The sequence below is a fragment of the Peromyscus leucopus genome, chromosome 1, assembly GCF_004664715.2.
Source record: "Peromyscus leucopus breed LL Stock chromosome 1, UCI_PerLeu_2.1, whole genome shotgun sequence".
Classification (NCBI taxonomy): domain Eukaryota; kingdom Metazoa; phylum Chordata; class Mammalia; order Rodentia; family Cricetidae; genus Peromyscus; species Peromyscus leucopus.
The window spans coordinates 29367076-29380953 of NC_051063.1; the positions used below are offsets into that span (position 1 = coordinate 29367076).

At 39.3% G+C, this 13878-nt stretch overlaps 1 protein-coding gene across 5 annotated transcripts in view; it reads right to left on the reverse strand.

The window, feature by feature from the left end:
• The window catches only part of Atrnl1 (attractin like 1), a 590535-nt gene that overhangs the window by 404790 nt on the left and 171867 nt on the right, over nucleotides 1-13878 (reverse strand). For all 5 annotated transcript variants that reach the window (XM_028880975.1, XM_037205779.1, XM_037205772.1 and 2 more), the window contains exons 23-24: nucleotides 13517-13595; nucleotides 12020-12177 (exon numbers count right to left, since the gene is read on the reverse strand). In XM_028880975.1, coding sequence (XP_028736808.1) covers nucleotides 12020-12177; nucleotides 13517-13595 — 237 coding nt within the window. The remainder of the gene's footprint in view (nucleotides 1-12019; nucleotides 12178-13516; nucleotides 13596-13878) is intronic.

The following is a 13878-nucleotide window of genomic DNA, read 5'->3' on the forward strand; positions in this document are numbered from 1 at the left end:
ACAAACAAGGAAACGAGCATAGAGCAGTGTGCAAATGTTTATTTTGCTCCACTCTTGACCATGGGCATGATGTTACCTGCTTCAAGTTCCTGCTTCCATTGTGAACAGAACCTAGAATAGTAACCCAAAGCTGTTACCTGTCTGGGTATTTTACCACAGAAACAGACATGAAGCTAGGACAGCTGGCGACATAAGAAGGATGTATTAAGAAACCAGCAGAGTGAGACAATCTAGTACTTATTAATGAGGCCTGAGTTCACACAGAAGTTGGGAAAAAAGATTTCCTACAAGACTAAAAATCTAAGTAGAGGGAATTTCAACACCTAACACTTGAATGTATCTCATCCAGATTACTTTTCAGTGTGGTCTCCTAGGACAAAACGTTTGATAAAAATGTTTCAAATTATCCTCTGCTGAAATGAATAACAGTCATATTGTAATGTTGTAGTCTCCTATAAACCTTTAGATTATCTGTATCTAACTGATCTAGATTTTGTTAGAGTCCTCTTTGTCATGTACATTGATGAATTGTGAAGGGGTTTCTTTGCTTTCTACGATTGGGCCACTTATCCATCCTCACTCTATTTAAGCAATGTTATTATGCTCCTCTGAGAATACCTTTAGTTCCCCACATTCTTGAAGGACAATTTTGTTGAACACAGAATTTGGAGTAACTTATTTACCAAAAATGTGCCACTTCCTTCTAGTCTCCAAAGTTCCAATACAAAATCCACAGTAATTCATTGATATTCTTTTATGGACAATACATTGCTTTTTTTTCCCATTGCTTTTATGATTATACTTTTTATTTTATTTTTGAGAATTTAATTATGGGACCAGGCGGCAGCAGTGCAAACCTTTAATCCCAGCACTGGGGAGGAAGAAGCAGGCAGAGATCAATGAGTTTGAAGGTGGCCTGGTCTACAGACTGAGTTCCTGGGTATCCAAGGCTACATAAAGAAACCCTGTTTCAAAAAACAAACAAAAATAAACTAACAACAACAACAAAAAAAAAAAAACGTAGTTACGGTGACTCTGAGGATGTTAATCAGTGATTCATTATATGTACTGAATACACAGAGCTCATGTATTTGGCAAATTATTTCTTCACGTTTTCTACTAAAAATTCTTTCTCCTATCCTTTTGAGACTCCAAAGACCTAAATACTACAACTGTTATTGAAAACAGAAAGCACAAGAAACATGAGTTGATTTACCAATAAAACAATGAAACATAGGAGGAAAGAATAATCTATTATATGATAACCTAAAGGGAAAGGAAATTTGTACTTGGAAAATATTCAATGAATTATTTTCCATAATAAACAATGCATTCTAAAACACTAGAACACGTCTATTTTGACAATAGTTACTATTATAATCAAACATGGCTATTAAAACACAGAAGGAAAAGTATTCATATGATTTTAATTTGATAAGAGTTTTTTATAATTTTATTTCCACAATGAGAACAAAAGCAATAAAAGTAGACCAGAAACTTTGTAATTCTGGCTCAAAGGATAGTAAAACAATTCTTTGTTAAATTTTTAATAAAATTTTGTGATAGCAAGTGTGATAAATTGTATTAATTTTCAGCAAGTACTCCTGTACTCCTTGAAGTAGAAATGTTCACTTTCTATTATGCTGGGCAGTGTGATTTGCTTTGACCAACTAAGCTTGAATGGAAGTTTTAATGTTGCATATTGCCTTACAATCTGCTGTCAACATATCATTTCTGAAACCAAACAGAACCTTAGTCTGCGAACCAGACACCAAGTACAGGGACAGACTCAGATGCGAGCCCTAGTGTCCCCATAGGCAGGGCTGGGCTGCAGCCTGGAAAGAAGCTGGTCTTGAGTTTAACCTTGATCAAGTGAGCTCAGCAGACCTGCAGACACACAGAGGTGATAAGTAAAAACAACGCACAAAGAAGAATAGCAAGAGAAAAGACACAGCCTAAAGCTTCGCGCTGGATGAAGCATCTCCAAGAAACTGAAAGAAATGCAGCATGAACACAGCAAAGACCTCACAGAAGCACAGTAAGATGGGTATGGCCAGTAATGGGATCTGAGCAGGCCTAAGCAGTTCAGCGTGACCACGCGTTCTGAAACATTTGAATTATGGACGTAGAACGGACTGTGAACTGATCTGACTTGCATACTACATCAGAAGGGTAAGAATGATGGCAGTAAAGAGAAATGACTGCAACAGTGCTCATGGCAGAGGAGGGAACGGTGCTCTAAGCCATGTTGTCAGAAAGTAGAAAGAATTCAAACCATGAGATGTTTGAAAGAGGAGGAGACTGAGTCAGTGCAGTCGATGTACGCTGTCATCCAGTGAAAACAGACTTTCCAGGTTCTACTGGATACTGACTCCAGATTGATGCAGACTCCAGGAGACCCCAAGAAACACTGTGGCCCTCCAGTTAAAGTAGAGGTGTATGGAAGTCAGGTGATGAGTGGAGTTTTAGCAGAAGTTTGACTCACAAGAGGTCCACTGGTCCCCGAACTCACCTTTGGTTACATGCCCAGTCCCAGAATGTATAATTGGGATAGATACACTGGGAAGCTAGCAGAATTCTCACATTGGATCCTTGACCTGTGAAGTAAAGGCTAAATGGAAGACTTAAGAGTTGCCTCTGCAAGGAAAATAGTGCATCAAAAAAGTATCGACTCTCTGGAGGAACTGCAGAATCAGTGCCACCATCAAGGACCCGAGAGATGTAGGGGTGGTGGTTCCCACCACATCTCCCTGTAACTCTCCTATCTGGCCAGTGCAGAAGACAGATGGGTTATGGCGAATGACAACTGACTACTGAAAACTCAATCAAGTTGTGGCTCCAAATGCAGCTGCTGTACCAGATGTGGTCTCCTTCCCTGAGCAGGTTAACACATCTCCTCAGATGTGGTATGCAGCTACTGATAGAGCAAATGCCTGTTTCTTGGTACCTGTCCACAAAGACCACCAGAAGAAATCTGCTTTCAGTTGGCAAGACCAACAGCATACCTTTACAGTTTTACCTCAAGGATATATTAACTCTTTTGCATGACATTATGTCAACTGAACTAAGTGAGCAGAAGGTAACAACCACTGTGAACTCATTGGTAACACATTTGTGCATCACTTCCGGGAAATTCTTCGGAGTCCAGTGATGTGGGTCATGCAGAGATCCTTCTAAAATGAAGGATAAGTTATTGCACCTGGGCCCTCACGCCACCAAAAATAACCACAACATTTAGTGGGCCCATCTGTGTTCTGGGAACAGCACATTCTTCACTTGTGGGTGTTACTCTGGTCATATGCCAAGTGACTCAGTAAGCTGCTAGCTTTGTGTGGGGCCTAGAATAGAGGAAGGCTCTTCAACGGGGCCAGGCATCCATGCAGCCTGCTCTACCATTTGGACCATGTCATCCAGCAGACCCAAGGGTACTTGAAGTGGCAGTGCTGCCTGAAGCCTTTGGCCGACCCTACTGGTGAATCGCAGAAGAGACCTTTGGGGTTTTGAGCAAGGGTCTACCATCATCTGCAGACAATTATTTTCCTTTTGAAGGTCAGTTCTTGGCCTGCTATTGGACCTTGAAGGAAATTGGACATTTGACAAGTTACCATGACACCTGAGCAGTCCATCATGAGCTGAGTAATATCTATCCCATCCAGCCATAAAGTAGGGCATGCATAGCAGCAACCATTAACATAGAAGTGGTATATACATGACCAGGCTCAAGCTGGGCCTAAAGGCACAAGCAACTTACACGAAGAAGCTGTCCAGATGCCTCTGGTTTCTACTCTCACTACAATGTCATCTGCACCAAGCATGTACCTATAGCCCTATAATCACCTCACTGAGGAAGAGAAGACTGGGGTCTGGTTTACTGATGGTTCTGTACATTATCCAGGTACCACCCAGAAGTGCACAGCGGCAGCATTACAACCCCTTTGTGGGACAACCCTGAAAGACAATGGTGAAGGGAAATCTTCACAGTAGGCAGAACTTAAGCTGTGCACATTGTCATACATTTTGTTTGGAAGGAGAAATATCCATGTCTGCAACTGTTCACTGATGCGTGGGTGGCAGCCAATGGACTGGCTAGATGGTCAGAGACTTAGAAAAGGCATCATTGAAAAATTGGAGAAAAAGACATCTGTGAAAGGGATATGTGGACAGATTCCTCTAAATGGACGAAAGACATGAAGATACTTGTGTCCCACATAAATACTCATGAAAAGGTGACTTCCACAGAGGAAGAGTGCAATAATCAAGTATATAGGAAGACATTGTGTGGACAGTAAGGCTCTCCTCAGACATCTCTGCCATTGCCCAGTGGGCCCATGAACAAACTGGTTGTGGTGGTACAGATGACAGTTAAGCTCAGCAACATGGACTTCCACTCACCAAGGCTGACCTGGTTACAGATCCCGCTGAGTGCCAGATCTGCCAACAGCAGAAACTAACACAGCCCCAGATAGCCAGAGAGCCATTCCCTAGGTGAGCAGCCAGGGACCTACATTGGGTCACTACCTCTGTGGAAAGGACAATGCTTTGTCCTTACTGGAGGAGATACTTGTTCTGGTTATGGATTTGCCTTTCCTGCATCTAATGTTTCAGCCAAAACTACCATCCATGGACTTACAGATTGCCTGATCCACTGACATGGTATTACTCACTGAACTGTTTCTGACCAAGGAACTCACTTTACAATCAGAGAAGTGAGACAGTGTCCCATGATCATGGACTCCACTGGTCTTTCTTACACATTCCCCACCATCCTGAAGCAGCTGGCATGACAGAAAGATGGGATGGCCTTTGAAGACAGATTTACAGGGCCAATTCAGTGGCAGCAGCCTGGAGAGCTGGGATAAGATTCACCAAAAGGTAGTTTATGGTAGTTTCTCCCATAACCAAGATCCATAGGTCTAGAAATCAAGGGCTGGAAAAGGGAATGGTGTCACTACCACACCTAGTGAACCACTAGGAAAATCCTTTGCTTCCTTTCCCATGACCTGAAGTTTTGATGGCTTACAAGTTTTGGTTTCAGACACAGCTGAACTCCCCACCAGGAGACACAACAAACATTCCATTGACCTGGAAGCTCAGACTTCGCCCAGGCCAGGCTGAGTTTCTGATGCCCTTAAGATAACAGGCTAAGAAAGGACTAACACTGTGAGGAGGGGTGACTGGTGGTCTGGGTGACAATGGGCTCATACATTGCAATGCTTGGTCACCAGGGAGTGGTGCCTCTTGAAAGGGTTGCAGGTGTGACCTTGGAGGAAGTGCGTCACTGGGGGTGGACTTTGCAGTCTCAAAAGCCCAGGCCAGGCTGCTGCCTGGGGATCCAAACAAAACTCTTAGCTGTTTCTCCAGAACTATGTCTGCCAGAGTGCCACCATGCTCCCTGTCATGATGACAATGGACTAAACCTCAGAAACTATAAGCAAGTCACAATTAATGCTTTCTTTTATAGGAGTTACAGTGGTCATGGTGTCTCTTCACAGGAATACAACAGTGACTGAGACAGTCAGGGAGTCCGATTATCAAAAGGAACCTGGATTGAGCCTCTGGAGGTGAGAAAGATTGTCTGGTGTGGAGGAGATCCTTCAGGGCATCTCTTGATGCTCCTATGGCTAGTGATTAAAGCCATGGAAACTGTAACAACCTAATCCAGACAGAATGCCAAAGGGCACAGACCCCCAGGAAAAGAGCCAAGACGTGCTGAGGTGCTTGCTGAGTGGAGGGAATATAGAATGGGTAGAGAGGAAGGTAGTTACAAATATCAGCTAAAGCCATGCGAAAAGTTGCAGGATTATAATTGGTAGGCATGTCTATGGTATTTTGTTAAGGATGTATTTAAATGTAACATCATTTAAGAGGATATCAGTGATTGTCATGATTAAGTTTGAGATACTAAAAGAATGAGCCTCCAGGGGGATTGCCACCTATTTGAAAATTTATAATGTATTTGCTCTTATACAAGGGATAGTTACATCATGTTAGCAGTAACTATGACCTAATTACACATACAATGCATTTGCTATTGTACAAGGGACAGGTATAGCATGTTAAGTGTAAGTATGACCTAGTTATTCTTCTCATTTGGAAATTAAGGATGGCAATAGGAGACATTACTGTGTGTCGAGTTGGAATAAGGTAGATTTGGGGTGGCTATTCTTGGTTGCCCACCTGAGAACATCTAGAATTATCTATAACCCAAGGCTGGGTATACTTGTTAGACATTTTTTTTTTTTAAATTAATCAGTTGAAGTGGGAAGATCCACCTTTAATCCTGACCTTCTGAGGTAGAAGATCCACATTTAATCTGGGCTTCTGCTGGCAGCATATACAGAGGACAGGGAAGAAGAGGACTAAACAACTATGGGATTCTTGGACCTTCCTTGGTAGGCAGCCACTGTTGGACTAGCTGGACCACATCCTGTAAGCCATTTTAATAATGGCTTTAGATAGACAGACAGACAGATGATAGATAGATAGATAGATAGATAGATAGATAGATAGATAGATAGATAGATAGACAGACAGATAGTTCTGTCCCCTAAAGAACCCTCATTAATATAGTAAATATTAACTCCAAGTAAATTAAATTAACTCCACTTCCTACCTTCCACAAAAGAAAATAAAAATAGTCACATGATAGTAGAGAAGAGAAGGGAAGAAGAAGAGGGAGGTGGAGGAGATGGAGGAGGAAGGAAGGGGTGGCTGTGGGGGCAGCAGCAAGGAATGCCATGCAGGCTGGTGGAGCACACCCACAATCCTGGAGGAGCACACCCACAATCCTGGAGGAGCACACCCACAATCCTGGTGGAGCACACCTACAATCCTGGTGGAGCACACCCGCAATCCTGGTGGAGCACACCCACAATCCTGGTGGAGCACACCCACAATCCTGGTGGAGCACACCTACAATCCTGGAGGAGCACACCTACAATCCTGGAGGAGCACACCCACAATCCTGGTGGAGCACACCTACAATCCTGGTGGAGCACACCTACAATCCTGGTGGAGCACACCCACAATCCTGGTGGAGCACACCCGCAATCCTGGTGGAGCACACCCACAATCCTGGTGGAGCACACCCACAATCCTGGTGGAGCACACCTACAATCCTGGAGGAGCACACCCACAATCCTGGTGGAGCACACCTACAATCCTGGTGGAGCACACCTACAATCCTGGTGGAGCACACCCACAATCCTGGTGGAGCACACCCACAATCCTGGTGGAGCACACCCACAATCCTGGTGGAGCACACCCACAATCCTGGTGGAGCACACCTACAATCCTGGTGGAGCACACCTACAATCCTGGTGGAGGCACACCACAATCCTGGTGGAGACACCACACTACAATCCTGTGGAGCACACACAATCCTGGAGCACACCAATCCTGGAGGAGCACACCACAATCCTGGTGGAGCACACCTACAATCCTGAGTGGAGCACACACAATCCTGGTGGAGCACACCCACAATCCTGGTGGAGCACACCCACAATCCTGGTGGAGCACACCTACAATCCTGGTGGAGCACACCCACAATCCTGGTGGAGCACACCCACCTGGGAGCACACCCACAATCCTGGTGAGCACACCACAATCTGGTGGAGCACACCCGCAATCCTGGTGGAGCACACCTGCAATCCTGGTGGAGCACACCCACAATCCTGGTGGAGCACACCTACAATCCTGGTGGAGCACACCTACAATCCTGGTGGAGCACACCCGCAATCCTGGTGAAGCACACCTGCAATCCCAGCACTTGGGAGGTGGAGACACAGAGAGTTGTTCAAGGTCATCCTCCTATACTAAAGAAAGCCAAGGTCAGCATGGGCTAACTTGAGACTATGACCCAAGAAATTAGAGCAGAGAGGACTTCAACTATATTCCATCTAAGAAAAGCCATTTTAAATATAAAGGTACAAACAGGTTAAAAACAGATGGAATTGATATATTATTGTTCAAACAAAAGCAAAGGAGACGGGAAGTTGCTATGTTATCTGGCAAAGCAGACCTTAGAGCAGAGAGTCACTATGAACTATTCCGTTCTTCCAACAGAATTTGTAAGAACATGCCTCTGTCTCTGCACAAGTATGAACTTAAACAGAGAACCCAAGTTCTAGAGAGAATGTTTCAATGCTGCTGCATTTCTTTACACTATAATATTCATTGAACAACATATCATATCCATGGGGACAATAAAAAAATGAAAAGACAACTACAGAATGAGGGAACTGTCTATCCTCAGGAGGGGCACTGTCCTATATATGAAGGGAGCCATGTGGCTCAGTACAAAGCATGCAGTTAAATTTATTCCGATTTTTCATTCCTGAGACAAGGTATTACTTTACCTCACTATGGAGCCAGGCAGTCCAGACTCTGCCATCCTCCTGTCTCCACCTCCCAAGGCTGAGATTATAGACAAACATACAAAACCAGATAACCGAACATTAAAAAGAAACAAATGAACATCTTCCTAAAGATACACAAATTGTCAACAAGTACATTAAATGGTGACCAGAACCATAAATCATCAGTAAAGTACAAACAATGAGATGTCGCCTCTCACCAAAGATGGCTGTCATTAAAACAGGAAGAATTAAGTGCTTGGGAATAAGTGGATAAGGAAGACTTCAAGACTTCCGGTGGGATGCAGTCTAGGACCATTGTGCTTTATAAGATATAAAATGCTACATAACTGCTTAATCAAAACTGGCAAAACATAAAAACAATATATATGTTCTACACTTGATTGTAAAATTGTATGTATAGCTTTATTGAAAGGATTAAGAAAAAATAAAGCTCTAATATATAATAACAATATGTATGATACATATATATATAAAACAAAATGATTTCCCTTACTTAATAATGAACCAAACCTAGTTGATATTAAGAAGTATTGATAGCCCTGAGAGATGGCTCTGACCAGGAGTGAGCAGAAATAAGCCTTCCGGGACTTTAAACCATCTGTCTTGGCTGGCATGGTGGGATCGGGGATAAATAAAATTCCATTAAGCCTCATAGTTAAGAATTGTGCACTTTATGATAAATACTGAAAGTATAAGTATAGTGGAAATTGAGACAGTCCTAAAAGAGCACAAAATAACAGGAACTACATTTCAGATTTCACTACACTACAATTGAGAATACAGAAATGAAAATGTGACAGGTGAGTATCATAAATTTAAAGCAACCACCCACTTATCATAATTAGAAAGAAAGGACAAGAATGCTCTAGCTTACATTTCCACAGCACACAGAGCTACCTTTAACATCAATGGCTAACTCCAAGTGGTAATACTAAAAATATCGCCTCTTAGAACTTTAAAATGATTTTGATTCAGTATTAAACATGAAGAAATTCACTAAGATCAATTTTAACATTTACAAAACATAAAATTACATCTAGTCTATTAACATAAAGAATAAACTTTGTTTTCCAAATTATAAAACTAGAGCTTGTGCAGCTAGGAGTTTACTGAATGCCTGTTTGTGTGCCTTACTCGCGTTTGAGGTATCTGGGTTGTTTGTTTGTTTTAGATTAATTTAGGAGTTTTACTTCTGTAAGGTAAGAAAGTATTTTGGATTTTGATGAAACAATACAAAAAAAGTCACAGCCTATGATCTTGTTTTCTTTCTCCCCACTCTCCTCCCCAGAGCCCCTTCCAAGTACTCTCCAAATCCTTCCATATTTGAAATATGTTTAAAAAGACATGATTCTTTATACTTTATAAATTCTTTAGAAGAACTAAATTAAAAATCTATATAACTTGTTCTCTTTTCAAAAAAGAAAAAAATGGAGACTTTGAAGTAAATCATTTGAAAAAACACAATATTGTTATTTTATGTGTAACAACTGAGAGTGTCTTAGAGCCTCTTCAATAAATGGATATACATGCTTTAAAATATTTCTTGGGACTAAAATAACAAGTTTAATAAAGAATAAAAATTAGACTATGTATCACGATCCATATCAACTGTGTACCGAATGAGACTACGTTGAAAGAGTACGACATTTACACTCACTACACAAATTCTGGTTGACAAGCAGAATAGACTACTAGTGCATTCTCAAAAGAAAATCTAATTTAGAAAGTTAATTTCAAATAATTAAATATTCATGAACATTCTAAAGTAACTATGTAATTGGCTTAAAAATAAACCATAATTAGATAACCAAAAGTTGAAAAGCAGGAAATGATTAAAAATACAAGCATATCCATTTTAATTAGTATGTAATAAGTTACACAAAATAAGCCCTTATTTTTATTGAAATTTGGATAAAACAAGTGAAATCTGATCAGTACATATGTTGATCAATCTTAAATTTACATTTTGCCACTATCAAAATGCATGAATTACAATGGAGATACTTCTGGAATTTTAAAATGAATGTAGAAATCTCCTTTTTAGAGTATATAATGTAAATCTCCTACATTAGTTTAAATGAATAAGTTTACTGAGCAATAATCTCTCATATGTTTAACATTAAGTATTTACATCTATTTAAGTGTTAAATTACAAATGACAACTTTATCATTAAACACATGATTTTAAAAAGGACTCAATCTGTCTATAAAACACAGAAATTAACATAAAACATTCAAACCTTGCAATTGTGATGCATAAATTGACAATTCTTACTATAGTTTCAATATCTAAAATGGTTTAAAACATAACACTCTAGAATGGGATTAGTATAAATGACTTGGTCAATAAACTAATGTGAATTCAATTTAGTCAAGAATAAAGGAATAAACAAATCCCAAATGTCAAAAAATATTTCATCAAAGTACAAATTAACAATGGCACAAAAACATTTCCTAGAAATAAATCTGAAGAGTTCAGTAGCTACCAACAAGCACACTGAAAATGAAATGCAAGAGAAAGATGACCAGTGCCTTGTTCAGCCATTATCAGAGAAGCTTCCTCCTGTAGCACGTGGGAACAAATGTAGAGACCCACAGCTAGATATTATGCAGAGAGTTGGAGACCTTAGAATGCCCAGACCTAAAAATGGATGTCTCCATCAAATCCTCTCCCGCAGGGCTCAGTGAACTTTGCAGGCAGAAAGAAGAGTTTTATAGCCAGTGGAGATGGAAGACACCAAGAAAACAAGAGCCTCCAACTGAATCAACCTAATAAAGCACATACAGACACCGAGGCAGCAAGCTCAGGCCCCCATGGGTCCTCTGAGTGCAGCTATAACGTCTAGTTCAGTGTTCCTAGGGGATTCCTGGTGTCAGGCAGGTGGGTCTCTATTTCTTGTGCCTTCTCTTGGCTCTTTTTTGTTTGTCTGTTTGTTTAGTCCAATTCCAATGTGTTTGTTTTTGTTGTATCTTTCTATATTTCATTATTATCCCTTGGAAGCCTGCTTGTTTTCTAATAAGTCAGAAAGGGTGTGGATCTGGATGGGAGGGAGGAGAGAATAACTGGGAGGAGTAAAGAGGGTAAACTATAATTAGAATATAATGTGAGCAAAAAAAAATCTATTTTCAATGAAAGAAAATAAGATGAAATGTAATAGATACAGGACATAAATGAGGAAACCAACTATGAGAGTCGAGGGTCCTAAAAATGTAACTGCCAAGGATTGTTAATCCTCAATCTTAAAGGAAAGATAAATTATACCCAGTATGCACTAAAAAAAACAATAGTAAAGATTACTGAAACACACACTATTTTAAATTGATTTAAATGAAAGCATTCCCCTTTAACTTAATAATCAGAAAACCCAAACATCATAGCAGTCTCAAGCTTCATGGCATCTTTCACAAGATAATACCTACTGAAAATGTTTAGTACACTCTAGTTGGTCTAATGTTATTGGTATGTCTTTGTGGAGTCATTCATTCATCATAGATAATCACACATGATCTCTTACAAAGGGTCCGTAAATGCCTTACTGCTCAAGGCAATGAATACACATATGCCATCTCTTTGGAAAAATCAGTATTCTTTCACCATGAGGATGTTCACCATCATTAGAAACAAATGTTGTTATGCTTACCTGTATTTTAATAGGCCAGGAAAAGTTGCTGACATACACATAAAATGTGATATTAGGATTGCTTCTGAAGTTAAATTTTTCGTAGGAAAAGCTATCTCTGTATTCCTTTACATTTGACTTAGAAACTATAGGAGTCTCTTCCCCAGATATTGTTCCTCCTAAAATATGAATATGAAAAAAATTATAATTGATACTAGGAAACAGGGATCTTTATTAAGTCAAAATATATAGTGCAGCAAAGTCTTACAAACTGAAATCTCAAGAACACCATCACCGGAACTGCCACACCAGCTGCTCTTCTCTATGGGGCTCGCATAGCACCTCTGCACACTGGTTTGCCAGAGATACAGCGTAACAACTTCAGTATAAAATCCACATTAAAAATGCTACCAGGCTGGCTGTGAGACTTGACATTCTTCTGTAATACTTGTGACCCCAGAGGCTGCATAATTTCTGGTTTTCAAACCAAACCTTTGTCCCAGGAAGAAGGAAGCATTTCACCCACTACAATGCCCCCAGCACTGAACGCCCCCTGGACACATGGCTCCAGAAGGTGAAGTCATCCTGCTTACCACTTAAATTATAATCAAACCGTATTTGATCGTGTCTTAATCCAATTAAAAAATGAAAAAATCAATTTATTTGCCTTTCTACAAATTGAAACATCCTTACTTTTAAAAAACTAGAAAGAGGCCATTAATTTAAAACACTATGTAAATGTTCAATTAGTAAACACAATTTTGGACACACAGGACATTTCAACTGCCTTAGCCAGATCTCCACCTTAATGAACAGAAAAACAATTAGAATTAGTATACTGAGTAACTAAATGCATTTCGCATAATCTATTACAAAAATAACTCATGTGCATTCGTAACATGTAGATTCTCTGAGCTCGTCACTTAACAGATGTGTTGAAAAATGACCTTACACATTGATAATTCAACATAACAATTTATCTTCCTCACAGTTATGATTTCTTAAAAATTAATCATTTCAATCTGTGAACTTTATTATGGAAGACATGCTTATAAAAATTTATTTCCTCTTAGCCCGGATGCAACCAGAAAGAATATATCTCTAAGATAGAAAATAATAGATTGTTGCTTTTATCAGTAAGTAAGAAGAACACTTTTGTTTCATGTAAATATTGGGATGGATAATAAAATTTGTAACTTCAATAATGAAATGAATAATTGAAATCTCCTTCTCTTTAGACACTAAAAAACTAATCTATCTTAATTAAAATCACAGAATTTCCTAACATTATCATTTTTAATGCTTAAGTGGTATACATTATTTGTTAGCCTTCTAATTTTAATTGAATAAGGAAATTATGGTATTAAGCTTTCAAGTTACTACTTCCTATTTTTATCAGTAAAAGCAGAGTGATGGGAAAATTGTATTTTTTTATTTATTTTAGAATAGTAAATCAGATTAGAACAACTTCCATGCATAAACTCAGACAGAAGAGAGATGACAGAAAATTCTGTTTACCTGTTGAGCCAACTGACCAGGTAATGTTGAGATTAAAGTTGTTGGAAGCATTAATCGAAATGTCCAAATTTTTGTTTGACTATCAAGAAAAAAAATTAATGTTAAAAAGGTGGAAATGTGTTAAATACATATTAGTCAACTCGCTAATTTGATTTTTATTCATTAAATTTACAAAACTGTATATGATATAAACATTCAACTGAATAAATACAGATAGTGTTTATGCTGTTTAATGAAAATTAAACTATGATAAACTCAAAAGTTCCTCATTTATCTTCTCTAATAATTTGACCTTCTGCTTTTAGGTAATTTCTAAGAAAAAATTTTAAGGACATTGTACTTTTAAGGGTAGTTTGCTATTA